The sequence below is a fragment of the Pterocles gutturalis genome, unplaced genomic scaffold (assembly GCF_000699245.1).
Source record: "Pterocles gutturalis isolate BGI_N339 unplaced genomic scaffold, ASM69924v1 scaffold22321, whole genome shotgun sequence".
Lineage (NCBI taxonomy): Eukaryota > Metazoa > Chordata > Aves > Pterocliformes > Pteroclidae > Pterocles > Pterocles gutturalis.
This window is the reverse complement of record NW_010106170.1, coordinates 13,667-40,387: the sequence shown is the minus strand read 5'-3', so window position 1 is coordinate 40,387 and position 26,721 is coordinate 13,667. Positions and strand designations below refer to the sequence as shown.

General features: G+C 47.0%; 1 protein-coding gene across 1 annotated transcript; it reads right to left on the bottom strand.

Annotated features, from left to right (window-relative positions):
• Positions 1 to 6,566: 6,566 nt before the first annotated feature.
• LOC104472140 (tyrosine 3-monooxygenase-like) lies at positions 6,567 to 24,811 on the bottom strand. Its single transcript, XM_010087700.1, is given in 14 exon segments — positions 6,567 to 6,877; positions 10,095 to 10,228; positions 10,341 to 10,436; positions 10,996 to 11,052; positions 11,365 to 11,434; positions 11,568 to 11,703; positions 12,110 to 12,255; positions 13,111 to 13,161; positions 14,981 to 15,048; positions 15,265 to 15,353; positions 16,156 to 16,330; positions 20,129 to 20,259; positions 20,262 to 20,328; positions 24,721 to 24,811. Coding segments are annotated over 14 exon segments (1,470 nt in total). The 5' UTR covers position 24,811; the 3' UTR covers positions 6,567 to 6,717.
• Positions 24,812 to 26,721: the final 1,910 nt, after the last annotated feature.

The following is a 26,721-nucleotide window of genomic DNA, read 5'->3' as shown; positions in this document are numbered from 1 at the left end:
TGCATGGCCAGCCTTACTGGAACTGAACAGAAATAGTGAGAAATGCTGGGAGAGAAAGCATGGAGTGAAGGCAAACCCCCTGGTGTGTTACTATTTAAAAGAGACCTCCCAACCACTGTTCCATGCAGCATTGTGCAATTGGTAATATCCTGGCAAAGAAAGGCTCAGACTGGCTCATCTACAAAAAAGGGACCATTCTCCCTCTCCAACTGAACATTTTGCATGAGCGTAAATTGTGGATCCCCTGCCATAATGGGCCCAATTTGGATTTTGCAAGACAGCCGACTTGCCTCTGGACAGCAGAAGGATGCAAGAGCCAAACTCAGAATGCTAGACCAGAAATATATATATATATTTTTTTATTCTTAATATCATGTCAGCAGCAGCACGATTCCAAAATGAAAAATAATTCCATTTCATATTTCTTTACACAGAGAGACAGACAGATCCATGCACAGCAGCAGCAGTGACAACAGCGAGACCGCTCAGCAAGGCACAGGGACAAGCAGATATCGGAGGGTATGGTGGGGCCTGGCTCAGGGGAAGGCTTTTCCCCCTTCTTCCTCCCTCGCCAGCCAATGGTCCATCTATGAGAGGGTTTAACCTGGGCTGACCCACCACCTCGGCTTTCTCCAGGTCGCTCTCTATAGAGCTTGCAGCCGCATTTGGGGAGGTCTGGGGAAAGAGCATGAAGGCTCCCATGACCCACCCCAAAGGACACAAGCTCTAAGCAGCCTTATAATCCTACAAACCTGCTCTCTTGTCAGGAAAAGGGAATTTATAACGTTTTTTTGGTGGAGGGTGTGACTGGGTAGATCCTCAAAGTCTTTTCTTCTGAGCAATGTTGTTCAAGGCAACTCTATAAATCTGACCAGCCTTGTGCACAATACTTAAGGGATGCCTTAAGACAAAATTGAAAGCATGGGAAAAATCTAAAAAGCCTCAGGAAAAAGCCTAAAAAACAGGAATAGTGGAGGGCTACAGGAAATCCCAGCAATATCAGAGATTACAGCAGGGGCTGTGGGCGCCTCTTCAGCCCACAGGAAGCCGATGGGTGATAGAGACCAAATGTTCCCCGATACGGGGGAGCGGATGAGGGGAGACTCGGGGATACGCTGCCTCTGTTAGTGGGACTGGTATGGGAAGCAGCAATAATCCATGCCAGCCAAGCCAAGACAACACCAGCATATCAGCTGCTTCCATGGGAAAATTGTGTTTTAGAGGAGTCTATCAAGTGACTTGAAAGAAGTTTTGTCTTTAGCAAAGGAATACCATCTAGCGGCCCAAAAAGGCAATAAGGAGGTGCAGTGGCAATTAAAGAATCAGATTAATTTAGAAAAAGAGAAGGAAAAACTCCAGAATTAAGGAGAGAGATTAACATATATAGTGCAGCGATTCACCCTGGAGCAAGGGAGAGCTCAAAAGGGACCCGATCACAGTAAATGTGAAGCTAAAATTAGACATTTGCAAAAGCAGATTGGGATGCAAAAATTAAAAATAACTGCTGGAGTGGCAGGAAGCAGTGGAGAGAACTGCATCGGGAGCCATCAGAGGAAGATGATTTCAAAGATGATAAGGGGCAAATGGGAAAAGAAAGAGAAGTTGAGAATAGCAGCATATCCCACCAAGACTACAGGTGCTATCCCAGGGCAGAGAGGTATGGCAGGAGCTGTTACAATGAAAAAAAGTGACCCCAAGGCAGGTAGATGCAGATATGAAGCCACCAAAAGAAAGCAGAACAGGAGAGTGGGGTATAGGACTTAGAGAAACTGCTTCAAATTTTGAATGAAATGGGAATTAAGCGGTAAGTTGTTTAAAGCATGTGCTTCACCAGCTTTTATTCATTGCACATTGGGCAACCTCCTTGATGAGCATTTAATCATGCCATTGTGGGCATTGAATCAAATTGCCCAGCAGAATGGTGAGGCAAGCATGCAATTAGCAGCGCTAACATCAGCCCATAAGCTTGAGGAAGACAGAGAGTCTTTACTGAACTGATGGGGAGCTGCTCGAATGCCAGTCAGACACGATACCGTGTCCCAGCCACCCACTCCCAGCAGAGCACAGGTATCGCCATTGCCCTGGCAGCCTCGGGGCTGAGTCAGGCTCCTTGGACAGCAGCTGAATTAGGAGAGCTAGCGGCACAAATGCACCCCCACCATTCACAGCAAACTCCCATATGGCAATATGCAGGGGAAGAAGCAATTGACAGGGCTGCTTTCACATTAAGAGACAAGCTATATACTTTTACTCGCATCCCACAGAGCCAAGCACCTGCCTTGCTGCACTCACTTGCATTAGGAAAGTGTTTGAATGATGGTATCTTGGGAACAAGGAAAAGAAAATTTTCTTATGTGGATGATATTCAGGGGACAGCAGCTACAGAAGAAGAGGTACAAGAGAAAATACCTGAGTTTTAAAATTAATCAACCGAGTGGGATTTAAAGTCAATTTGAATATGGCACAAATAACACAAACCCAGGTTAGCTGCCTGGGAACTGGAAGTGGTGAAACAAGAAGATGGATAGATGCTCGAAAGGTTAAGCTTCCTGTGAAATAAAGACTCCCGCTAATCAGTCCCAACTCTGAAGAGTGTTGGGAGGATTTAATTTCTTACGGCAGCATATCTATGACTGTGCTGGTATCTTATGGCAGCATATCCATCTTTGCTAGGACCAGCAGAGCATTATGGAAATGACAGAAAAAGAATCAGGAAGGGAGCTGGAGCAAAGAGCAGGACAATGCATTTTCTAATGTGAAAGAAGCTGCTTGAAAAGCTCTTACACTAAAATTCCCAGTCAAGGGGAAAATACTCATAATAAGAATTTCAATATGAGCTGATTCTGTGTGAGCAGTACTGTTATAGAAAATTTGTGAAGGAAAATATATATCAGTAGCGTATGGGTCCTCCCCTCCCCAGGGACTGGACCAAAGCTTCCCTGGCCATGAGCAAGCCTAGTTAGAGGCAGTTTGGGCTGTGATGGTTTTTGAGGGTTTCATCCTCAATAGTCCAGTTGTACCCTAGTCTACTCATGCTCTGCTCTTAAGCACAAAGAGGAGAAATGGATATTAATGTGGATATCCTCTTAAAGGAAACCAGTAATAAGCCAAAGGTGTTGGGCACCCATGTGCTAAATTTGAACAAGGAGGAAAAATAATCCAAGATACTTCTATTAGTGGAATGAGGGAAGAAATGGTGGGGAAACTAGAGAAAGGATCATGCCAAGGAGCTTACAGACTGTCAGTAAAAGACAGAAACCCCTCTGCACAATATCTCTCTACAGATAGCCACTGTGCTGATAATAGAATAAAATACTGGATGTGTGATAAGGAGAAAGGCGAGGGCAAGCACATAATGGGACACCCATGAAGAAAACAGGAGGTTTGTTTTACAAGGTTAGAGGGAAAGTGGGAATAAAACCTATGTAAAGGATGTTAAAGTACATGGGGAGACTGAAAGCAATACCGAGAAATGATTTAGTGAGCAACTAGATAAATTGACTCAGAGTTTGTTTACTGCAGCCCTAACCAGGAATCAGCTGAAAGAGAAGGTGGGGTGGATACTGTGGCCGGCTGAGTGAGAGCAAGTCATTTTAGACTGTCTTAATAAGTTATGTTAAGGGGTATGGGGCACTCTAAAAAGACCGCAGAGAAAATATATTTGGCCCCAAAAGAAGCAAGACATACAGGGCATGAATAAAAACTGCATAAGGTGCACAGCAATGCAAAAGTGAACTAATAAAAGAAAGCTGCCAACTCTACAATCCTGGCTAAACCAAGGACCTTGGTGAATCACAGAAAGGTTTGGGGTGGAAGGGACCTTAAAGATCATGAAGCTCCAAACCCCCTGCCATGGGCAGGGACACCTCCCACTAGCCCAGGTTGCTCAAAGCCTCATCCAGCCTGGCCTTGAACCCCTCCAGGGATGGGGCATCCACAGCTTCCCTGCGCAGATGAGTAACCTGGGGATTAAGCAAGGACTGCATATACCCTACCACCTGCAATCCTCCAGACTGGCAGAAAGAAAGGAGTCAGACTATTAAAAATAGACTAAAGAAAATTGTAGGACAATATCCAAAATGATGGGCTGAAAAGTTAACCTCGATGTTAGTATCTTTAAGAAGCAGTAACAGATTAGGGACTGGTTTACAACCCTACCATATTTTGTTTGGATGGCTCATTCTTTGGTGGCCCTACATCTAAGACCCTAAAATGTTATGGCAGGATAAAGAAGAAAACAAGGCTCAGGTAGAAGCAACAATATGAGAAAAATAGGTAAAATGAGAGAGGAAGAGTGCAATTCATCCTCATCTCTTGGAAGCAAGGGGGTACAGCCTACATGGTGTTTACCTCCCACCTGGATGTTTATACGTTTGCATACTAACAGGGCTGGTTTCTGCTTCCAATTTTCCTTATTTGCTATTTTTGTAGGGCAACAGATTTTACTACAGCTCCTTGAACAAGCAACAGCTGAGAGAGCCACAGGGCAGCAACACAGACTCTGAGGCAAGGCAGAGGAGTTGAGGGCTCCTGCAGTTGCAAGGTGTTCTAACTTGGCTTTTCACTCCATATTAATAGCTTTGGTCTTTTTATAAATTGCATTAATTGTAGACATTTAATAAGGCAGATGACTGTGAAATGCTTTGGAGAACTAGAGGCAACCACCTCCAGACCTTTATGGGTTTCAAGGCCAGACCAGAAAGCAAAGACCTAACCTGCCTTAGTCTTGCATTGCTTGCTCCAGCTACTTAATCTAATAGTAATAACTTAAGACCCCAAATTAAAAACAGTTACAGCTCTTAAGGAAGCCTTGAGAGCTACAGCTCAAGATCTGGATCCACCCAGATTGGGAAATCATAGCTGAAGCTTTGGAAAAAGTGTTCTAAAATTACAATAACTGAATGAACTCAGCAGGTTTATTCATTTATGGGACAATCCTCTGAGAAGGAATAAGTTGAGGAGAAGCAGCCAGCCTGAATGTTGAACTGCTGATTTCAGTAATGGCCTTTTAAGCAATTTAGGATTAATTTAGGAGGGGGGCGGGTCAAAGAAGAAAGGAAACAGAAAGGAGGGATTGAAGGAGATGGGAGACTAAGTGCTGTCAGTAGCTATGGAGATAAAATTTGAGAGAACTGAGGGTTAAGCTTATGCATGTGAAGGTGTGAAATGGGATAAAGTGGATTGTAAACTGTTGTGACTGAGACACAGTAAAGTAACACCGAAGAGCAATGGTATATAAGCATCGGAGGATATTTGACACCTAATAGCCAAAACTTAACTGCTAAGCCTTGCATTTCTTTAAAGAGGAAATTATAATAATTATATATCGTGGACAAGGATGGCAAAAGCCTACACAGAAATGTTATAACTGACCATACAAACAACTCTGTGTAATTCTCCCCTCCGCTGTCCCCCACAGCTGTTTAGCTGCCTCCATGTGTCCCAAGCCCAGCTCTGATACTGCACAGCTGCACAACCTTGGGCCAAACTTCTGAGCAAACCGCTAAGTTATGAGGCAGCCTGCGAGAAGATAAGAAGGGCAAAAGCAGGGGGAGGAGAACTGAGAGCTTTGGGTCAGATCAAGCCATTAATATCAACAGTGAAAGCTGGAGGAAATTGGGTTTGAGCATCCTAACCATACTTTACCTTCCTCAGAAATGGCCAGCAACAGCATTAATCACACACCTGAACTACAGCGGGTGACAGTGACATTTGGGTATCTAAGAACAAGACAATGCTGTAATAGATGGGAAAAGCAGAAGTGCGTGAAATCCTCCCTGCCAAGCTCAGAACACCAGTGGCCCCACTTAGTCTGCAATAACCAATAAACTCAGGATGCCAACAGGCTGCCCGAGGCCACCAGCACGCAGGACATCATTAGCTGTGACTGCTATCTGCTGTGGGAGTTTTTAAAAGAGGGCTTGAAGGGGGTGCCCACACTCTGGTCCGGGGTGGCCAGGGCTTGCTCTGTGGTGCTTTGCTGGGGAGGATGCAGGTAGGTCAGGGCTGCTCTATGCCAGACTGGTAAATCCTGGCTTCAGTCAATTTAGAGGTTCAGGGGAACTGCGATGCTTATTGCAGCCTGGTGGGGTGGGGCAGCTCAGGGGTTCGTGCCTAAGCACCCCCTGTGTGAGAAGCTAAGGGGAGGCTGGGAGGTGACATTTCAAACCTCATAGGGTTGGTTCAGGGAGAAAAGCTCCTAGAGCACCTCTGCATTTCCCAAATGTATGGGGCTGTAAGTAGAAGGAGGTGGTGGGGACTGAGGGACCCTCATGGACTTGCTATAAGAGTTGCTCTGGGGGTAATAAAAGCAGACTAATTTATTCTCTCAAACTGCAAAAAATATAATTTTTCTCTATTTCCTTTCTTTAAATAATAAAGCAGCTTTTCTCCTTTTCTTTGCACCCAGGAGCCTAGCACACAGCTCTTGACTTCAACCTTGTAACTTGGCCATGCTTTTGGTCTGTGCTAAGCCTGTCCCAGCAGCCAAAAGGAAAGCTACCCAAAACGCCAGCAGGCCTTGGGTCCCTCCCTCTGCCCTCCTCTGAGCTGGCCCTACAGACAAACGTGCAAAGCTGTTGGGGTCGCGTGGTGACAGGCAGCAGTGCAAATGTTTGGAGAAGACAGGTAAGAGTTTTGGGGGGAATGAGGCGAGGGCAGAGTGGGCAGCTTTGGGGTGAAAAGGGAAGAGAGGGAGGGAAGAGCCCAGTTCTTGTATTAACTGATAACATTGAGTGCGTTAATCAGTGAGTGAAGCTCATCCCTTACGCTCTCCAGGGAGTGACAGATCGTCTGAGGGCTGTCCAGGAGCTCAATGCTGTGGGTGTAGGGCTCATACTTCACCGAGAAGGGCCGCTTGATGTGTGCTGCGTAGTTCCTGCAAGGAAAGGGTGCAGAGGGGAAAAAAAAGAGATGGGACATGGGTCTGCCTCCTGCCCATCACCATTCACCCAGATCACAACAGGTTAACACCTCTTAGCACAAAACCTCTGGTTTCCCACCTTTCCACCTCCACAGATCTACAGCAGTAGTTGAGATCCCTCCTGTTCAGCAAGGGAAAACACGTGAGTTTGCAGGTTTTAGTGGGCTGAACACATGGGCTTGCAACAAACAGGAGGGTGCACTGAACTGGTCACCTCTGTGGCCCTCGCCAGACATCCTCTACTTCAATTTGTTCTTTTCTTTTTCAGAAACACCAAAGAGATTTAGAAGCTAAGTGCAGAGAAAGCCTGTAGTATTAGAGCATTATATTCCTAAATACTTTCTGACATTCATTTATTGACTAATCTCTGTTTGGGGAGGGGAAAACTAGCTGCAAGCTGTACTGAGGATAAATTTGACAGGCAGTGGCTCAGGTCTGGATGAGGGGATGGGAAGAGCATCACCAGAACCACATGGCTGAGCACCGTTGCACTATGGCACCCAAAGCCAACTGGAGTCTGGATCTCAGTGATGAGGCTGACTTTGCCTGATACCTCCCAAGAGCAAGACTTTGTTGGTACCTTTCTAATGGAGAAGTACATGGTCAAGGGGAAACAAATCAAGGGTAAGGTTTCCCCAAAGGTGCTCCTGTTCACTTCCAACACTAAGATTTGTATGCTTAACAAGGTAGGGTTTTTTTTCTTTAGTGGCTGTGAAAATATAGAATCACAGAATAGTTTGTGGTGGAAGGGACCTTAAAGATCATCAATTTCAACCCCCTGCCAAGGGCAGGGACACCTCCCACTAGCCCAGGTTGCCCAAAGCCTCATCCAGCCTGGCCTTGAACCCCTCCAGGGATGGGGCATCCACAGCTTCTCTGGGCAACCTGGGCCACTGCCTCACCAGCAGCGCAGGAAAACATTTCTTCCTAGTATCTAATCTAAATCTGCCCTCTTTCATCTTAAAACCATTACAGCTCATCTTATCGCTACACTCCCCGATAAAGAGTGCCTCCCCATCTTTTCTGTAGGAGCTGGAAGTCCATCTTTAGGCACTCATGGCTACAGTTTCACACTGGAAAGGCCTGGGAAGATGAAGGACAAGCAGCACTAGCAACAGGAATGCTCCTTGCCTCTGCTGAGGCTTCACCCTTTCACTCCTGAATTGCTGAGCTTAGGGTACCCTCTTGTGGCTACCGTGGGTCTGCTCTGGCACAGGGCTCAGGGAAGCACATCCTTTTCTCCGATGCTCCTCTGGCTGGTACTACAAGCCATGGGGAAGCCTAGTCCTGTATTGCCAGGGTTTGGGGAAAACACCACCAGCCCCAGACAGGGGCAAGTGACAACATAGCCAAAGCCACAGGCTGGCACTTGCAAGGAGCTGCCATACTAGTAGGGAAACAAAAGTAAGTGCAAACAGACAGGTTTCCTGCATACCCACATTATCCCTCTCCTAAAAGATACAGTTCACCTCAGTGCCCCCAGCTCTCCCAGGCAAGAGCTAACTCACCTCGCTTATTTATGCCATCAGCCACAGCTGCTAATGGTTAGAAACTTGCCCTCCAACACAGGTGTGTTCACTTTGATGCCTTTTGAAATTATACAAGGAGGACATGGGTGCCTGGAAGGGCACTGAGGGTCCCTAGAAAACTGTCGGGAAGTTTTCCTTCTGGAGAGAGGCTTTTCTTGCTATTGATAATCAGGTGGCAGCTGCCAGTAATGCAAAAAAAAAAAAAAAAGGTGTTTTGATGTTTTCACCTCACAGAGTAACATCAGTGTGGTCTCTGAGCTCTTTAAAGAGGATCACTTACAGTGCTTGTCACTGTCCAAACCCTCTAGTCTAATCTTGGCTGTGTATGGAATGTATTTTTCCTTTTAAAATGCAAGGAAATGACTCATGAGGCAAGAGCTGGGGTTTTTTTAAAGTAGCCTAGTGTGTGTGAGAGGATGGGCTCCCCAGGTGCTTGCTTTTGAGCAGCCAAAGTCTGGACTGTATGAACAGCACAAGTGAAAGTAATGAAAGCAAAATTTGAAATATAGCAGTCATCCCCTGGTTATTTATATGAAATACCCCACTTGCAGGAACTGCCAAGTCATATACATCCTGTAATACCTCATCTCATCCTATCCCTTTGCTAAGCTAAGATCAAATGGTGTAGGCAAAGTTTTCCTCTGGCAGTCAAGTGTTAAAGGACTGAGCTTTCCTCCTGCGGGCAATTCTGAGTCTGGTTAAGAAAATGCTCTTCTGAACAGTGGGAGAATTGCCCCTCTCTGTTCTGTCTGCAGTCCCATGGGATGGAGGAACCCAGTTACACTGGTGGGTTATTCTCTAGGGTCTGCTAACCCATGTTAACCAGCCTAGGGGACAAAAGTTTATTTTATTCCATGAATAAATCCCCATCAAACAAATATTTTTTGTTTGTGTGTAAGCTGCTAATGATGCCTGGGGTTTTTTTGCTGGTTAAATGATAAATGGGTAAGTTGCCCAGCAGCTGCTCAGTAAGTCAAACATCTTTCTGCATCCTAAATTCAGAGAACACCACAATTTCAAGCAGCTCTTTACCCCTCTCCTAAAGCTTTCACGTACAAAGCAACAAGCCTGTGTTTCAGAAGAACGCACGCTGTGAAGATGCTCCCGTGAGGAGGGACAGCTGGTACCTGACCTGCATCACTTGGCCCTTCTGCAGCAAGGAGGCAGAGGGGGTCCCAGTGGGTGGTTTGGGTCTCCAGTTTCTGGATCACCAGCCCTCTTTTATGCTGCTTGTCCTCCCCTGGGAACTGGAGATAGTCTGTAACTCCTTCCTGTGAGAACTAGGGAGACGAGCTGGATTTGTCCCTTCTCTTGCTCCCTCAGTCTTGTCTCTAAGAGCCTCCTGCTCCATCCCACTCCTCCACACCCACGCCCTTGAGCCCACCATGTTTTTGGTGGGGTCTTGGGTGAATCCAAGGGACTGAAGTTGGACGCTGTAGGAACTGGAGAATCACTTTACTTTGAAAGACCTGCTAACAGTTTCCGAGTACTTCTGAGACTTTGAACTGAAAGCAGCCATGGTGTAAAGCTCTGCTTCAATATATTATCATAGAATCATAGAATCATAGAACGGTTAGGGCTGGGAAGGACCAATCATAGCTTCATTTCCTTCTGTTTGGGTCTCCCTCACTGCCCAGTCCTACCTCAGTTTATTTTTGGCATCGCTGAAGCTCTCAGACACAAAATACACGGGTTGGTAGTTCTGGTCCTGGTAGGGCTGAACAGCAGCAGCGTCGGGGTCAAAGTCCCGCACCTCTGGTTCATCTGACAAGGAGTGCTATGGACAGAGCAGAAAAATCATTGTCATAAAGTCATTGGAGCTGTGCAGAGGAAGAAGGTTTTTGCTGTATAGAGTCTAGAGCAGAGAGGCAAGTTATGCTGGGACTTACTATGAGCTCCCCATAGGAAGACAGGAGCCCAGCTCCGTAGGCTTTGATTATCCCATTCTGTCTGCAGAGCCCAAACTCCACCGTGAACCAGTAAAGCTGTGAAAGGAGAAAGAAAAACGCATAGGGGACACAGCACCTCATCTTTATGTCCCTGTCGCTTCTGAGCCCTTGCATTGCGGCTGGGGTCTGGGGTTGTTTAAGTGAACAGACACCCGGCACTTTGACCCCTCTCCTTACCCTGCACCCATTGCTGTCACTGCAAAGTGCTAAACTAAGCTGCTGCCATGCCAGGACAGATGGCAACGGTGTCCCTGGGCTGGTCCCCTGTGCACGCGGCCGTGGCAGGTTCAGTGTCCTTGGAGCAGGATGGGTCACCTTGCCGAGGGACAGCCAAAGGAAGCGGATGTCATTTAATCCCATCCCAAAGAGTCCCAGCAGTGCTGTCATTAGAAATACGATGCTTGATGATACTCTGGTGCCTGAGAAAATTGGGTTAATTTGCAAGCGAGCTCTGCTATTTAACTGATCTCTGCACAGTCATTGTGAAAGAGCAGGGCTGGGGCAGCTTTGGGTGAGGGCTCTGAGCCTGCAAATCTGGGGAGACCAGGGGGACCAGTCACCCTTGGCCCCCCATCCAGCAGAGAGGAAAACTTACCGTTGAGAGTTTCTCAATTTCTTCATCAGTGGCTCCCAGAGATGCCAACCCAATGTCCTGGGAAGAGAAAGGAAGGGGCAAATGTCAGGATAGATTTGGTCTGAGGGTCTTACACATGGATTGCTCTGTCTTATTGCCTTGAGACAACATATTGTTGCACTACGCTGCCGTGCACCTGCTGTGGCTTCATCATGCTCAGACTAAAAATGGTTTGCTGCAGAGTCTGATGTTCTCGGTCCATCACTAGGGCTCCTGAACATCATGTTTAATATAAATAGATCCTAGAACAAGAATGGTTTAGGTGGCAAGGCTGGGGTTGGGTTCCCACCTCATGCCTTGCCCTCCTGGGGACAAGGAGACAGACCTTACCTGAGAGAACTGGGCAAACGTCTTGTCGGCCAGCATTGGGACGTGCCCCAGCAGCTCATGACAGCAATCCCTGCCGGTGCCCGGGGGAAAGGAGGAGAACATGGTCAGCAGCGACTAGAGTTGGCCCATTAGGGAGAAAGGTTAATTGCTGGCCAGGTGGGATGTCTGGGCAGGGGAGGCCGTTGGGGTTGGGCAATACTCACGGCTCAGGGGAGTGCATGGGCGAGGAGGCGTGGCGGATGTACTGCGTGCACTGGAAGACACGGAAGGCCAGGCTGGCGAGGAAGTCCCGTGCTGACAACAAGCCAGCCACTGGCCGGAGCTGGAAGCCGGTCCTCTCTGAAACAACACATACCGCCTTTACCGGGGGCACGGCCCACGGGCTGTGCTGCTGCCCCGTGTTCCCAGCACAGACACCAAAGCATCAGTGCTGGAAACTAAAGGGCTTCTGCTGTGCCAGGTCTCATCTTTTTGCTCCTACTAGGGACCAACATCTGTTCTTTAGGTGCTCAGTGGCATCATTTGACCATGGGCTTGACCTTCAGCTGCAGCCCACTGTGTTCAGCTGCACTGCCTGGGGTCTACCTTTGTCCTCTGTGGGCAACACACAAGCCCGCACCAGCTCTCCTCCCAAATCTCAGCTCACATGTTCCTCCTACGGCTTCAGGTTTCCTGGCTGTAGCTGCCAGCACCATGCTGGAGCCCTGGCAGACCCTGGGCCTGGGTCCTCCAGGCTTGTACCCACCTTTCAGGAAGCGGGAGACCTCCTCCAGCTGAGGGATGTTGTTCTCGCTGTAGCCACAGAATTTCTCCAGCAGATTGAAAGCTTCGAGGTACTCCTTGCAGGCATGGGTGGGGTACAGGCTCTTCAGGGTGCTGTACACCTCCTTCCTTCAGGGCGAGAGGTGGCAGACGTTCAGTGGCTTGGCATGTCTGGTCCTCTCCTGTCCTCTGGTTATACACTAAGGACTCATGCCTCTAGATTTCTTGTCCTTTTGCTTTTCTCCACCCCTAAGTCTATGCCTGTGCGCACACACACACACACATGTTCAAATGAGCCTGCAAAGTCAGCAGTTGCATTTGCACAGACCTACTTATGACCTTGAGGGTCAGAAGATTGTGTAAATGAGATTAACAGGAATTAAAAAATTCCCTGTAGGTTAGCTCCTGAAGTTGCACTCTGAAGACAGTCAACATAACCCGGAGATTCCCTTGCTCAGGAGCCTGCATGCTCAGCTCGTATGAGCTGGCTTTGTTTGCAGAGACACCCCTGCACTGACACCCCTGGAAATGATGATGTCCAAGGAAGCAGTTTCCTAAGTGAGGCCCGCGATGCACCCTGCAGATATTCACCATGAGCCTCATACTCCTTTCTGCAGCTATGATAACTGCCCTTTGTTTGGAGGCTGCTCCTAAGCCATGTTCCCTTGGAGAAGAAGGGAATTATCAACCTCGCCCTCCGGGTAGGCTCCTTTAGAGGAAACTCCTCGGGGCTGGAGCATGAAAGTGCTTTTGGTGCAGCCCCGAGAGAGAAGGAGACAGAGCATCACTGTTTTGGAGACAGCTTGCTCTCCTGAAGGCAGTCTCTGCCATAAAACGCCATGCAATGAGCTACTGATTTTATAACAAACCATTAAGTAGTATGCTTGGATACATTTTCAAGAGGTCGTGCCCTAACATTTAGGTCTTGATTCCCAGCTTCTACTGGTGAAGCCAACAGAGGTCACAAATTAAATCAGTGCTCACCAGGTAGCGATCTCCTCTGGCGTGTACTCCACGTGAGGGATGGGGTCCCCGCTGCAAGGCAAACGCACCGTTACCGACAGCAGCAGAGCACAAGCTCCTCTGCCCTTTGAGAAGGGACCACTTTGGAGAAGCTCTGCATGCTGTTGATGAATCTTCTTTAAACCAAACAAGGGGGAGACAGAAAAGACAAAACCTTGGTACTGACTCATTTGACAGTTGTAACATATACACGGGCACAGAGAAAAGCATTAGTGGAGCCAGAGATTATAAATGGACAAAGGATGAGCAAAAGCTTAGAAGGCATAATGTTTTTCAGGAAAAAAATGTTTTTCACTGGCAAAAATGGAAACTTTGTGTGAAAATAAATTAATTTCATATGCCTGAACTGCAGGGAGCTGGTGGTTCCAAGAATGAATAAGTGGCTGGGAAATAAAAGCAGCTCATAAGGAAAACTAAAAGCATTTGAATTGCAGAAAAATATATTGTCAGTAAGATTAAGGGTGGCAAGACATGAAAATCTTAACATTAATATAAGCGGGAACTAAAGAAGACTGACACTTTTGCCTTTTTTACATCACAGTTAGTAATTGTATTTCCTAAACCCTCCTGTTGTGTATTTGAACAAATGAGATATTCACATATTACAGTGATAAAGCACCGTCCTTGTTCCATTACCAGCCTGAAGGTATGCTACACAGCAGCTCGTAAATGCTAACCTGCAGATCAGATGGGAGAGAAAACATCTCAGATGGGTGCATCATCATAGGAGAGGATTTCTTCCTGTGTCCCTCAGGACCCTCTTGCTGGCACAGTGACTTTCTGTGCATTTAGTATTAGTACGGGTTAAAAATAATAGAATCATAGAATCATTAAGGTTGGAAAAGACCTCAAGGATCATCAAGTCCAACCCAACAATATCAATGTCTATATTCTGGGCTTCAAATCTGCAAAGATCATGACACCTAACAGAGCAGAAAGCCACGCTGGGATCACACCAGTTGCAGGGATAGCTCAAGAAGGTGACCCATATAATTTCCATAGCCTGCTTTCAGCACGGCTTGCTACAGAAATCTACATTTAAAGACCTGCTTTGAGAGGGAGATGCTACGGTGGAAGGCAGTGTTACTGAATAGGATCTAGGGAACATTTTACAAACCCAGCTGAATATTAGAGCTCTGATGTTGTAGTGAAGAGGCTGAGTGCTATCACTGCATATATCAGAACAGGATTATTAAGTAGGCGTACAAGAAATAGTCTTAAATCTATATTCTTAAATCTATATAAGACAATCTTGAGACCATTACTGGAATCTATTTAATTTATAAGAGAGAATCAGGAGGTGAACCATTTAGTCTATAAATACCCTCACAGAAAGAAAAAAAAAAATCTGATAGCAGAATTCAATCTAGCAGCTGAAAGATATGTATGATCCATTGGGTGAAAGCTAAAGCTACCAAAGTTCAGTTTAGAAATAAAACCGACATTTTTTTTTCACAGCCAGGATAATGAATCATTGGAACAAGTTTTCTGTAGCTTTTTCAGTACTTGAAACACTGAAGGCAAGACTAGATGTCATTCTAAAAGAAACGCTACGTTTCAAAATGGAATTTGAGGTCTGATGGAATTGTACGTAGCCTTTGTTACATGGGAGGTTTATTCTGGCTCTATCAATGTATGAATTAATGACCACAGACATTTTTTACTTAAGAAGAAACTAGAACACATAGAGAGAAGAGGCACACAAGAAGAGCTGTCAAGGCTGAACAGGGAGACAAAACATAAAAGAAGTCTCATGCAAGTAGTACAATAACTTCCCAATAGGTTGTATTGGCATGGCATAACATGCATGGATGTTAGGAAAGAGACTTACTGCTTATAGTGAAAAGCAATTTCTGCTATCGATTTCCTTCTCTGACGATACACTTGGTCAGAGTAGCCCTGTGATGACAAATAGGAACAGAGATGGGATTTTTAATCAGTTAGTAAAACTTCTCACCCAACAAAGTTCATCACTGGCTGGAGGAACTTCTCTCATGGTGGTGATTGCACCACAGTTCCCTGGTCGGCTGCACTAATGGGTGTTCCCCAGCTCCCTGCTTCTGAGGGAGTGCTCAGGGCTCCAACATGAAGATGTGGCCACACAGACTCACTCACCGGGTGATCCAGATCCAAGTCAGGGTCGAACTTGGTGACCAAATGGTGGCACTTGTCCAGTTCACAGATTTTTCTTGGAAACCAGTGAACTGTGGGGAAAGAAAAAGAGAAAAACTGTCTGTGAAAGTCAAGATGGTGCATCCTCTGTTGAAAAGGGTTGTGAGGTCGAATTATATACATCTAAACTGGTGCACCAAATGCACACACAAAACAATACGTGACACAGCTGTGCCTTCTGGGAATTAGTCCCACACTCTCAATGCTCCACTCCTAGAGTCAGGTCTAACACCATGATCTCCATCTTATGACTTCCCTGCCCATCTCTCAGCAGAGTATTTTGTGACAAAAGTAAAGAAGAAGATGAAAATTGGATTTTACTTAAAGATTCAAGACTTCACATTAAAAACAAATCCAGTGGTCCATCTGGTTGTAAAGCGATCACTGCAGATCTCTAGGGATATTTTACAATAAGAAGCACCCCATCTTCAAAACAAGATGTCATGGGGAGTGTCGAGTAGTTTAGCGCTGGATCTGTGCAGAGTTCCTGATGCATAGGTACGAAACTACTTTACATTTATAATATAAAACAGGAGCAGGGATGGAGAACTCAGCAGCAGAGGTGTGAACAAAACATAAAATTTCATCTCTTATTTCTAGTGTTTTTTTTCAATTTTGCACCAGAAGAATGAGTGATGGACCCTGGAGTCTGTTGAGAAATGGGCAAGGAGGGAAGTGGCTTCCAGGATTTAGGTGTCCCAAGACAGTATTTTTTGTTTTACTCAGCATAAGGTAGCCCTCCTCCCTTCTCCTTTTCTCAGAGTAACAAAGTCTCCACCCTGTGTCTACAGCCCAGCCTCTCCACAAAACTGAAACAGTCTGTAAGTTCCTTACATTTGTCTTCCTTAGTGGTCCTCACATCTTCTGCTACCCTCTTGATGGAGCTAATGAAAGTATTGAGGTCAGAGCTGTGGACTTCACAGCGGACAAAGTACTCCAGTTCAGCGGTCCCTTCACGGGGCTTTCGGCTAAGCCTGGTCTCCAGGTGGTGAATTTTGGCTTCAAATGTCTTTGGGGACATGGAAAAGGAGAAGAAAAACATTAAACTACGCTTGAAACAACAGCTGGTACTTCCCAAAGATGTCCATGTGGATACATTTGGAAGGGATCCCCCCTTGTCTTTTTCTTCTTTTTCTTTTTTTTTTTCCCCCCACTGGGAAACATACATCCATTAATTCCAGTTTTTCCTTCTGGGCAGTCCACGAGTGCGACTGGTCAACAACTATCAACAGAAGACTTACTTCCACAGTGGCAAAGAAGATCGTATCAAGAGGGAGAACTGATTTAATTGATGTAGCAATATGCCACCTCCTATGACCCCCTTTCCTTTAATCTCCTACTTAAGACAAAGGTGCTTTTTTGCTGTTTTGGGGTGGTTTGGAGATGACGTGAAAGGGGCGCGCACAGGAGGTGCGACGCCGTCCATGGTGCTGAACCAGCGGGGCTGAGCCCTGCCCGGGCTGCCGCAGAGTTTATCTGGGGCTCACTGACAGATCTGGTATCATCCAGGCGCATTATCACAACTGACCTCCCTCAGAGAATCAGAAGGAGACAAAATGGAATCTATAGTCTTCCAAATGGCCCTGGTAGATTTGTGGATCTTTTCTTTATCTCAGTGAAAACTGACCCCACCTGGAGTACTGCATCCAGTTCTGGGCCCCCCAACATCAAGCTTTTGGAGCGGGTCCAGAGGAGGGCCACAAAGATGGTCAGAGGTCTGGAACACCTCCTGCAGGAGGACAGGCTGGGAGAGTTGGGGTCGTTCAGCCTGGAGAAGGCCTCTGGGAGGCCTTCCAGTGCTGAAAGGGGGCTACAGGAGAGATGGGGAGGGACTTTTTGCAAGGCATGCAGCGACAGGACGAGGGGTAATGGATTTAAACTGGAAGAGGGCAGATTTAGGTGAGATATTAGAAAGAAATTCTTCAGTGTGAGGGGGGTGAGGCAGTGGCCCAGGTTGCCCAGAGAAGCTGTGGATGCCCCATCCCTGGAGGGGTTCAAGGCCAGGCTGGATGAGGCTTTGAGCAACCTGGGCTAGTGGGAGGTGTCCCTGCCCATGGCAGGGGGTTTGGAGCTTCATGATCTCTAAGGTACCTTCCAACCCAAACCGTTCTATGATTCTATGATTTTATGATTCTGTGATTGATTCTATGATTCTATGAAAATGGAGTCTATAGTCTTCCAAAGGGCCCTGGTAGATTTGTGGATACTTTCTTTAGCTCAGTGAAAACAGGCAGTACAAGACCAAATCCCTGGACAATGACCCAACCTTTCCAGTGTCTCTGCAAGATCTTTGGTAAAGGAAGGGACATGATTTCTTTTGTTAACCAGAGGCAGAAAGATGAGAAGGAACAGATGCGATGCCACAGGTAAATTCAATTTAGGACTGTGTTTTTGAATGTACCTACCAACTTCACTATTACATTGTCCCCTCAACAATCAATACCTTTGCATTAATCTGACAGCCGTGATTGCATTACCTATGCTTTGGCTGCATGTAACACATACGGCAGAGTGAAAACAGCTTCCCTGCAGCCTGGTTCATGATGAGGCAAATGTCATTATGCCTGTCTGCTTTCATATCTTGTACCTGCATTGCCAGAGGGATCTGGGAAATGAATCTTCCTCTGTTGTGGCTTGACATGCTTGTCTTTTTATTATATTTAAATCTCTCTCTGCGACAAGCTCAAAGAGCTTTTTACCGAGAACTCTTGATGCAGCAAGTAAATTGCTCCAGGAAGAAACAAATAATATTTGAACATAAGCTGCTTCTGCTTCTTGGTTGATGTTCTAAAAATTATTTCAATTATAGACTTTAAATGCAATGTAACATAAAATCTACCAAGTATAAGAGCCTACACTTCCATGTTTCATACCCGCTAAGCAGTGTGTTGCATTTGAAATGTCACGCCGATGTATTTCTCATGCCTTGTCTGGCAGCTGTGCACTGCTAGGAAGGAGACCTCAGCCACGACAACACCAAGGCTATTGTCTGACAAGCTTGTCTTAAGGATTCTTTCCGTCTTGAGACAAGAACCCTATGTTGTTCAGAAAACAGCTTTTCTTGCAACAGTCCTCTTGGAGGAGATGCAAGATGTTTTGTAATTTCTGAATATCTGAAACACTTTTCACAAGATTATCACAGAGAGTGCGTGGGCAATGGACAGCTAGAACACCCTACAATTGCAGGGAAATATTTATCCACCAAACACATTTTTTAATATGTTTACAGCTGGTAGGTAGTGGTTTTGCTGTATAGTGTTGCTGGTGAACTGGTTTTACCCAAGAAGTGGTTGCTTTTCATGGGAAGAAGGTGTTATATAGTTATTATGTGTATTAATACATGAGCTAGCAGCATGCCCATGTGGTGAGAAAGGCCAACCACATATTGAATTGCAGCAGCAAGACTGTAGGCAATGGGTCAAAGGAAGTGATTGCTCCTCTGTACCTGGGATGAGGGAGACCATATTTGGAGTACCATGTCCTGTAGAAGAAAGACATTGATGTGTTGTAGCAGGTATAGATACTCAGGGGGCTGGAGCACAGTTATACGAAGAAAGACTGAGGGAATTGGGTTTGTTCAGCCTTAAGAAGTGAAGTGGCAAGGGAGATTGGATCACTGTCTACTAGTACCTGGTGGGAGGGTGTAAAGAAGACAGATTTGTCTCAAAAGTACACAGTGGGAGGACAAGAGGCAATGGGCTCAAGCTGGAAGCAAGGACATTGGAACAAAAAAGAAAAGAGAAAAAGCTTTTTACCATGCAGTCAAACACTGCTTAAGGGGTCAGAGGAGACTGTGGGATCTCCACCTTGGTGATATTCAAAATGCAACAAATACGGCCCCAAGCAACCTGCTGTGCCTGGACCTGCTCTGAGCAGGAGGTTTGACCAGAGACCTCCAGAGGCCCCTTACAACCCATGTGACTGATGAATAGGAACAAATTGTCCTCTCCCTGCTGAAGTCAATTAAATTAAACTCCTGTAGATAACACATATCTCAGAACTCAGTTTGCGAAACACTTTTGAATCCTTCTAGATGAAAACATGCTACGCAAATGCAAGTTGTCGTGTTTTGATTACTGTTTAAATAGGCAGCACTTATCTCAGTCTTTCCATTCATGGTACTGAGATCCTAGATAATGCAACATTGTATTGCTGGCTAGGGGGAAAAAGCTCAATTAGTTACCACTTTTCCTTGGTATTAAAGCCATATACAGAGTGCGTGCATCTCTGGGAGGAACCAACAGAACCTTTAACATGTGAATCAAATTCATCCCTGAAGTAGGGAGCTAATTTTGAAATCAATATGCCCATTTTACACCCGGGGTGAAGTTGTTCCTGTAACTCTTTGACCAAGGATCAGTGTGGCAATGCCGTTCAGAGACTGCCAAAGCCTTGACCCACAAGCGAGGCAGGTTTAGTCTGCAGCCATGCAGGGCATATGGCACGTTTTGAATGTGTGATGAAGTTGAAGTGCTGAGCAGTGGAGGGGGCTGTCAGGGTATGGGACACACCACAAAGGTGTGGATTGTAGGTGTGAAACTGTGTGGCTGGCTCCAGTCATTAGGCAAAGTTAAGCCCAGAGTTTAACAGCCCTACCAGACAGGCTCATTGCTAGTGATGGAAAGTGAGGGCACACTGGGGCATGAGCAAAGCATGACTGCGGGGAGATCAGACAATTGACTGATAACTGGCAGTAGTCAGGTCTAGTCTGAGTCTTCTTTAGGTGACTCAAGTGGTATTTCTTACAGAACAGCCATGAAATGTGTGGCATATTCTTTGAGCCCGGTACACCAGGTTAGGTACTCACCTCAAATACTTTAAGTGCACGGGATAGTGGTGAAGTCTTGGCTCCCTTGAGCATGAAGAAGAGGTTCAGCATGGCTCTCCCGTTCTTCTCCTCAAAGACAATGGTTTCTGTAGACTCTGTGGCATCAGTGGGCCCCCAGCCTCTCTTTCCTTCCTGGCATCTTCAATGAGGCTTTGACGTCTACCGATGAACCGCGGAGACTGAAGGCAGAACAGAAATAAATAACACTTCCGAGACATCACAGGCATCCCTGGTAGCTGGGTGAGGTGTGACCAATGTGCCTCAGCAGAGGAAGAAGCACAAGGGTGGACAGACTTGTCTGGCTTTGGAGAGGAAGATCTGGTGACAAGGACGGAGGCTTTAGAACTGAACTTTCAGAAACGCGGAGCTTTAGGAAAAATCTGTGTAAAATATCCCTGTAGCATGACTAAAGAGTGGGCTTCTCCCCTCACCTTGCCTAGCAACAGTTTTCAACACCCTTCAAAAAATAAAAATCAGAAACAATCCTATGCCGTTTTCAGGTGTCTGCAGAACTCCAGTGGAGAGGCATTAGATAAACATGAAGTAATCTGAGAAAAGATACACTACGAGGGACAGCTGAAGCCCACAGCTGTGGCCTGGCCCAGGAAGATGAACTGTTTGCAGGGGTATTAGCAGGGCAGCTTAGCTAAACTTCTCCCAGGATCCAGCGTGACATTTTCTTCTGACATTAAGTGGAAGCTTGCCCATTGAAGTGTAATTGCAATTGCATCCATACACACCAGAAAATAAATTCCTTCCACTGATCTATAGATTTGTTTTGTCCCAGCAAACTCCTGCAGATTTCTGGTACTTGGAATTGCACCTAAAATCCTGCAGCTCTGTGCCTGGGGTCATATTAGGTCACTCGTTTATGTTTATAGGGAGCCACAAACTATTGCCATCCCTCCTGTTTCTCTTGTTATACAAATAGCTCATACACTAGCTTATTTGTTCTTGGTCTTTTTACAACCAAGTTTCCGTTTAGCTCAGCTGTTTCCCATTTTCTGTGTTCAATACCCAAACCAGATGACAAACCCTCAGAACTTGCTAAAAGAAACCTGGGGCATCACTGAGAAAGGAGCAGCATATAAAGCCAGCCAGCACCTGTGTACAAAGCAGGACCGGCTGCAGGTTTCCCTCTGATTATGTTGAAAATATTTTGAAAATATATAACCAAGCAGCATATTCCCTACCTTGTGAAAATTTGGAGAGTGTTTTCCTTTTAAAAAGGTAGCCTGATCAACTACTAAGCCCATTTCCTCTCTGATTTTCAAAGCCTACCATCAGTAACTCATGTTTCCTGTGAAAATCCTCTTGGATGCTTTAGCTGGCATTATAAATGCAGCCTGACAAACACTGCACATCTAGGCGCCAGTCCACACACTTCTCTCCAGCCTTTCTTTAATAAACATACCCCTCTGAAATTATGTTTGCTGATCCTCAACCCTTTATTCCTTGTGGCGCAGAAAACCACCTTCTAACACATAAGCACATATTGCTGCTTGTCTAAATCAACACTATTCATGCCCAAAGAGAGAAGACATCCAATAAGTATCCTCAGCCATAACTTTTAAAAGCCTGTGAGCATGTGCCCAGCTTTAAGTGTGTGTTTTATATCACCACCGTGGTTGAAGCTAAGCTGGTGTTTGCTTTAAAGCGCCTGCAATAAGCTGGGCAAACAGCCTTGTGCTGGGCTCTGCAGCGGTCCCAAGACAGGCAGCGCATCAGCTGAGGATGTTCCAGCACACTGTGCCCCAAGGCACGGAGGTGCACCAGGATTTTGCTTCTGGGGTGGAGAGGAGGGAAATTACCTGCTTGTAAATCAGGTTAAAATCTGACTGGGAGGAGTTTAAATAGTGAGAAGACCTGTTGACTGGAAAGCCCCACTGGGAGAGGCAGCCCAACCAGTCAGACCCATGTGCTGGGACTGGGTGGCCCCTGGCAGGCAGGAGTAGGGGGTTTTGGTCCCTGTTGAGGGGTCCTGGAAGCTGCTTAGCTCCATGCTGACATGGTTTGGGTGGGAAAATTTAAAAAAAAAAAAAAAAAAAAAAAAAAAAGGGGCTGAATTTTGCTTGAATTTTGCTTGGGAGGAGAGCTCTGGAAGCCTGCCTGCTGCCTCCTCTGCCGGGCTGCACGCCCCTCACATTTATGCTGATGGGGATATTACCTCCTTCTGTGGAAAATTAGGAATCTGGGATATAAACTAAGCAAACTGATCTCTCGTGAGAAATGCCTTCCTTTCTTCGGAAGGCTCCGTTACATGGGTATTTGCCTTGCAGACTAGCTCCCTGAGTGTGTATCTAGCTACAGTGAGAACTTTAGTTTGATTTTGCAAAGCATTTATTTGGGCGCCTGGGTCTGATACAGTCATTCACCTCTTATGAAGGGTTAGTTCGTTTTTCCTTCTTTGAATTCACCGCAGATCAGAGTGCCCAGCCTGAGTACTGTCATTAAAAATACTCTCTTCTGAATTAAAGTGTTTCCGCTTTTTTTTTTTTTTTTTTTCCTGGCTCATTATTTGCAACAAGCAGGAAGGATTGTAAAGACTATTTCCCTCCCTGCAGCATGGGGTCAGTAGTGTCCCACCCCTGCTTCCCTGGATGCTCCATCCTGCTGCTTTGCCTCTAGCTGCTGTCCTGGCTCTGCTTGTGTCCTCTGTAACCAAACCCTGCTCAGCGACACTCCCAGGGTGGCTTGTAAAAACTGTTAGCAGCAGAAAAACAAAATATGTAACAAAAGAATTTTTCGCAATGTGAGTCTGGTGTTTGGCTGGTCCAGTCAACATGTAAAACCTGCTGGTGTAGATGGGTTCTGGGATGGCAACGATATTTTTTTTTCCCTGCAGTTTGCACGGTTTGCCTGCAGTGGGGTGCTGGTCCCTGGGGCTAATGGCAAGGGAACAGCTCAGACCCTGGTGCGGTGGTGGGCAGAGGCTGGGTAGCCGATCACTCGTGGTCATGCCGACACCACGAGGGCTGGGGACACACACTGTCACAGACAAATGCAGAGTCATGCATCTTGCCAGCAAAATAAGTGATGGGATTGTGGAGGTGAGAGTAAAGGCAAAGCCCTTCATGCAGCCTGCTCTCAGAGTGATCCTACCCGGGATAAAGTTTTTTAATTTATTTTTCTGAGAATTTCCATTCAAAGAAGGGACACAAAGACGGGCTGAGGTCTTATATCCAGCCCAGGCTCACCCCAAGCAGGCTGCCCAGCTCCTGCCAGCACACCTGGTGAACCCCAGTTCCTCTGGCACTGTCATTCCGTGGCCCATTTCCCATCAAACAAGCATCACCCCAGAGTGTGTAATAACCAAACACTCGCCCCTTCTCCAGATATTAACAAGCATCTCAAGTACTGATTTGATGAGCAGCCTGGAAAATACCAGGTTTTCAAGAACCACTTAAGTGTTCATTATTTTATCAGAATGAAAATGAGTGTGAGAGGGAAGCCTTTCCCAATTTCCATTTATTAGAGAAAGCAAGCTTACCTCCTTGTTTCTTAAATATTTCCTTTCCAGCACTCTGCATTCTCCAAAACACCTCTCTCTTCCTAGGTAGTGGCTGATTTTACCAAGTCAGAGCCTCACACAGGGTTAAGAGGAGAGTGAGTGCGAAAGGCAGCAGGTGCAGGGGAGGGCAATGGGAAGCTCTCTAACTGCCCTGCTGTGTCACCCTGCAGAATCTGCCAGACACACCTGCTCTCTAACCCGGCTCAGTTCCTGGGTTTCATCCTGCCATCCCAAGGGGGTCCCCTCCCGGTGCACCCGCTGCCACCAGCAGCTCCTGGCTCCCCAGGGTCGCCCACAGCCTGGCCACATCTCTGACCCACAGGACTGTCCCATGCTGGGAGTCTCCGGGCTCCTCTTGCCTGCCCTGGCATTTGGGTTGGGAGGTGAAATGTCACTGTGGTTACAGCCAGTCCAATGGGTTGGCCAGACTGGGCTTTCTAAAGACACTTGATTTGGAAGTTTTCCTCTCCTTTCCCTGACACATACCGATCTGGTGCTCACAGAAGCATTCTCCAGGCTAAACACGGTGCTGAGACCCCTCCAGGGAGGGCTGGGAAGAGAAACAGGGGAAGGATGTGCTGGGAGAGAGGGAAACGGCAAACACAGCAGCAGCAAACTGATTAAATTGCCCGCGCCTCGTATGTTGTCTGAAATAGCAGCCACAGTTTTTCATTATGCTAAAACAGGTGAAATCTCTGCGGTTTAATGTCTTGAAATTAGGAGAGCATTAAGATTTTTGAATGCCTTTCACACCAGGGATTCCTTGTTATTCCTGCCGTAGGTCTACGGGTTATTTACCTCACTTTTGGTTGGGCCAGGGGGGGTGGTTGTATTAGTTCAGGCTTTCATCTCCCTAAATGTTCGCATTTCACATGTACCAGTATGTCAAGAGAACTGTTTGGGAAATTTCCCTTTGCCAGTCTGGAGCCCGGAGGTGCCCATCTGGGGGAACTCCCACAAAGGCAGTGTTGGTCCATCTATCCCCGCCTCTGCCTATAGCTACAGAAGAGGCTGCAATTTTTGGAAGGGGAGGGAAAGAAGTGGGGTAGGGTTGTCTTACCATGATGGCCTCGGCTTGCTTGGAGTCCAGCTCCGACACCGCCCTGCGAAAGCCTTTGGCTGCAGAGGTGGAGACGTTCGGGGTTGGCATCTTTGCTCTTCCACGAGCTCTGATCTCCGCTTTCCAGCTCTTTGCCAGCTTTTTATAGGGCAGGGCTGACGTCAAAGACTCTTTCAAATCTTCTCTCCCCCCACCGCCACCTCCCCATCACCACCTCCCTCCTTTCTCCCCCTCAGGCTGAGAGGAGGAGGGGACATGAAGGAGAGAAACGTTTCTGTCCCATTAAATCTAATCGCTACAAAGATTGCAGACACCCTGCCTTCGCAGACCAGACGCTCCCCCCACCTGTTTGCCTGTGCCCAAAAGATTTCTACTCATTTTTTTTCCCCCTCCTTCTTCTTGATGAAGTTCACTCTCGTGCTGTGTTTCAGTCCGACACATTTGCCTTCCCAGCTTGGGAGATGCATGAAAGGATTTTGATCCGTGAAAGGACCAGATGAAAGGAAGGAAGAGATCCAGCCCTCTCCAGCCCTTTTATTCCCCTTGTTTGCCTTGTCACTGAGGCAGTAAAGGGATAGAAAAATAACACCGATCCCCCCTAAGGCAGCCACGGGACTGGATGCTGTTCCCATGTGCATACCTCCCAACGCCTGGCCCCTGCAAACGCTGTGTGTTTCAGTGCTCTCCCACCACCTCACATCTCGGTTTGGCCATGTAACGCTGGCAGCAGGATGGCAGAATCAGCCCCTTGAGTCCTCAGAGGTGAAAAAGGCTTTAGAGAAAATAACCTGGGAAAAACACCTTTCTGTTCTGCCTCCCCAAGGGCCTGGCTCCTCTTGCAGTAACCCCAAAGAGACCAAATGCCAGAGGACCGCTGGGGCTGTGACAGCAGGTGGCAGCTCAGAACCTGTCCCAGGACTTTGCTTCGCTGACAACAAAAGTGGCCTTTTCCTCCCAGGGGATTTGCAGCAGCTCTCCCGCCCCAAACAAACGCTGTGGGAATGTACAGTCCTGCTTCGTGTGAGCCACCGCCACGCTGGGGACAGGCTACAAATCCCTGCCGCGGGGAAGCCAGTCGTGTTTCACTGCCCAGCTGCCGGAGAGTTGACCCACAGCTGTGCCGACCGCAGCGTTGTGTTGGAAGATGGGTGCTGAAGACACCTGGTTGGCGTTGGTGGCTAGTCCTTGCCGTGGTGGGACAGCCCAGTTTGTGCCAGCATGCTGACAATATTTGCAGCCAAAAGCCCTGGAGGATCAACATCCTATTGACCTCCTTGAGGCTGCAAAGCTCGAGATGTTTGCCACCTCCTGCAAACACCAGCGAGCAGATGGTGTGACCAGCACTGCCAGCCCCACCGAGGCAGCTTGGGGAGCCCCAGCAAGCTAGAGGTTGGTAGGAGTTGAACCTGGAGTGAGCAGTTGGGAGCAGCTAAAGATTTGGTCCAGTAGTGAGCCAAAAATAATTTTAACTCAGGTGGAACAGCTTCTCTTGTTGAGGGTGCAGAGAACACCCTGCTGTTCCATACAGCAGAAACCAGAGGAAGGAGTTAAGCAGCCATCAGGGCTTCTCTCTCCCCAGCCTCTGCACCTTGCCGTGTGGTACCACCTCGCGCATCGCGAGCAGCCCTTGATTTGCTTTAATTTCATCCCTAATCCCCTCTGAGTCTCCTAAACCTTCTGTCTGCCCTCTGATAAACCCTGGATGCTCAAAACATGAGATCAAAATCCACCAAACCAATGGAGGGGAATGCTGCCTGGTGTTGCAGGATCTTCTCAGAAAACATTCTGGGGGCAAGCCCGGAGTCATCCCCACTGCCAGCAGCTTCACAGGGAGCAGCATTGCAGCCCCAGTCACCTGCTGGCTGCTGGGATCTGGTGGCCTTGGGGATCCCCTTACTGGGGAATCCAGATTAGCACAACTCTGATTTTTTTGGTGCCACTGGCTCAGGTGGACCATGGTGGCCAGACAGGCTAATGACTGTGGGACAACACTAATTTAAA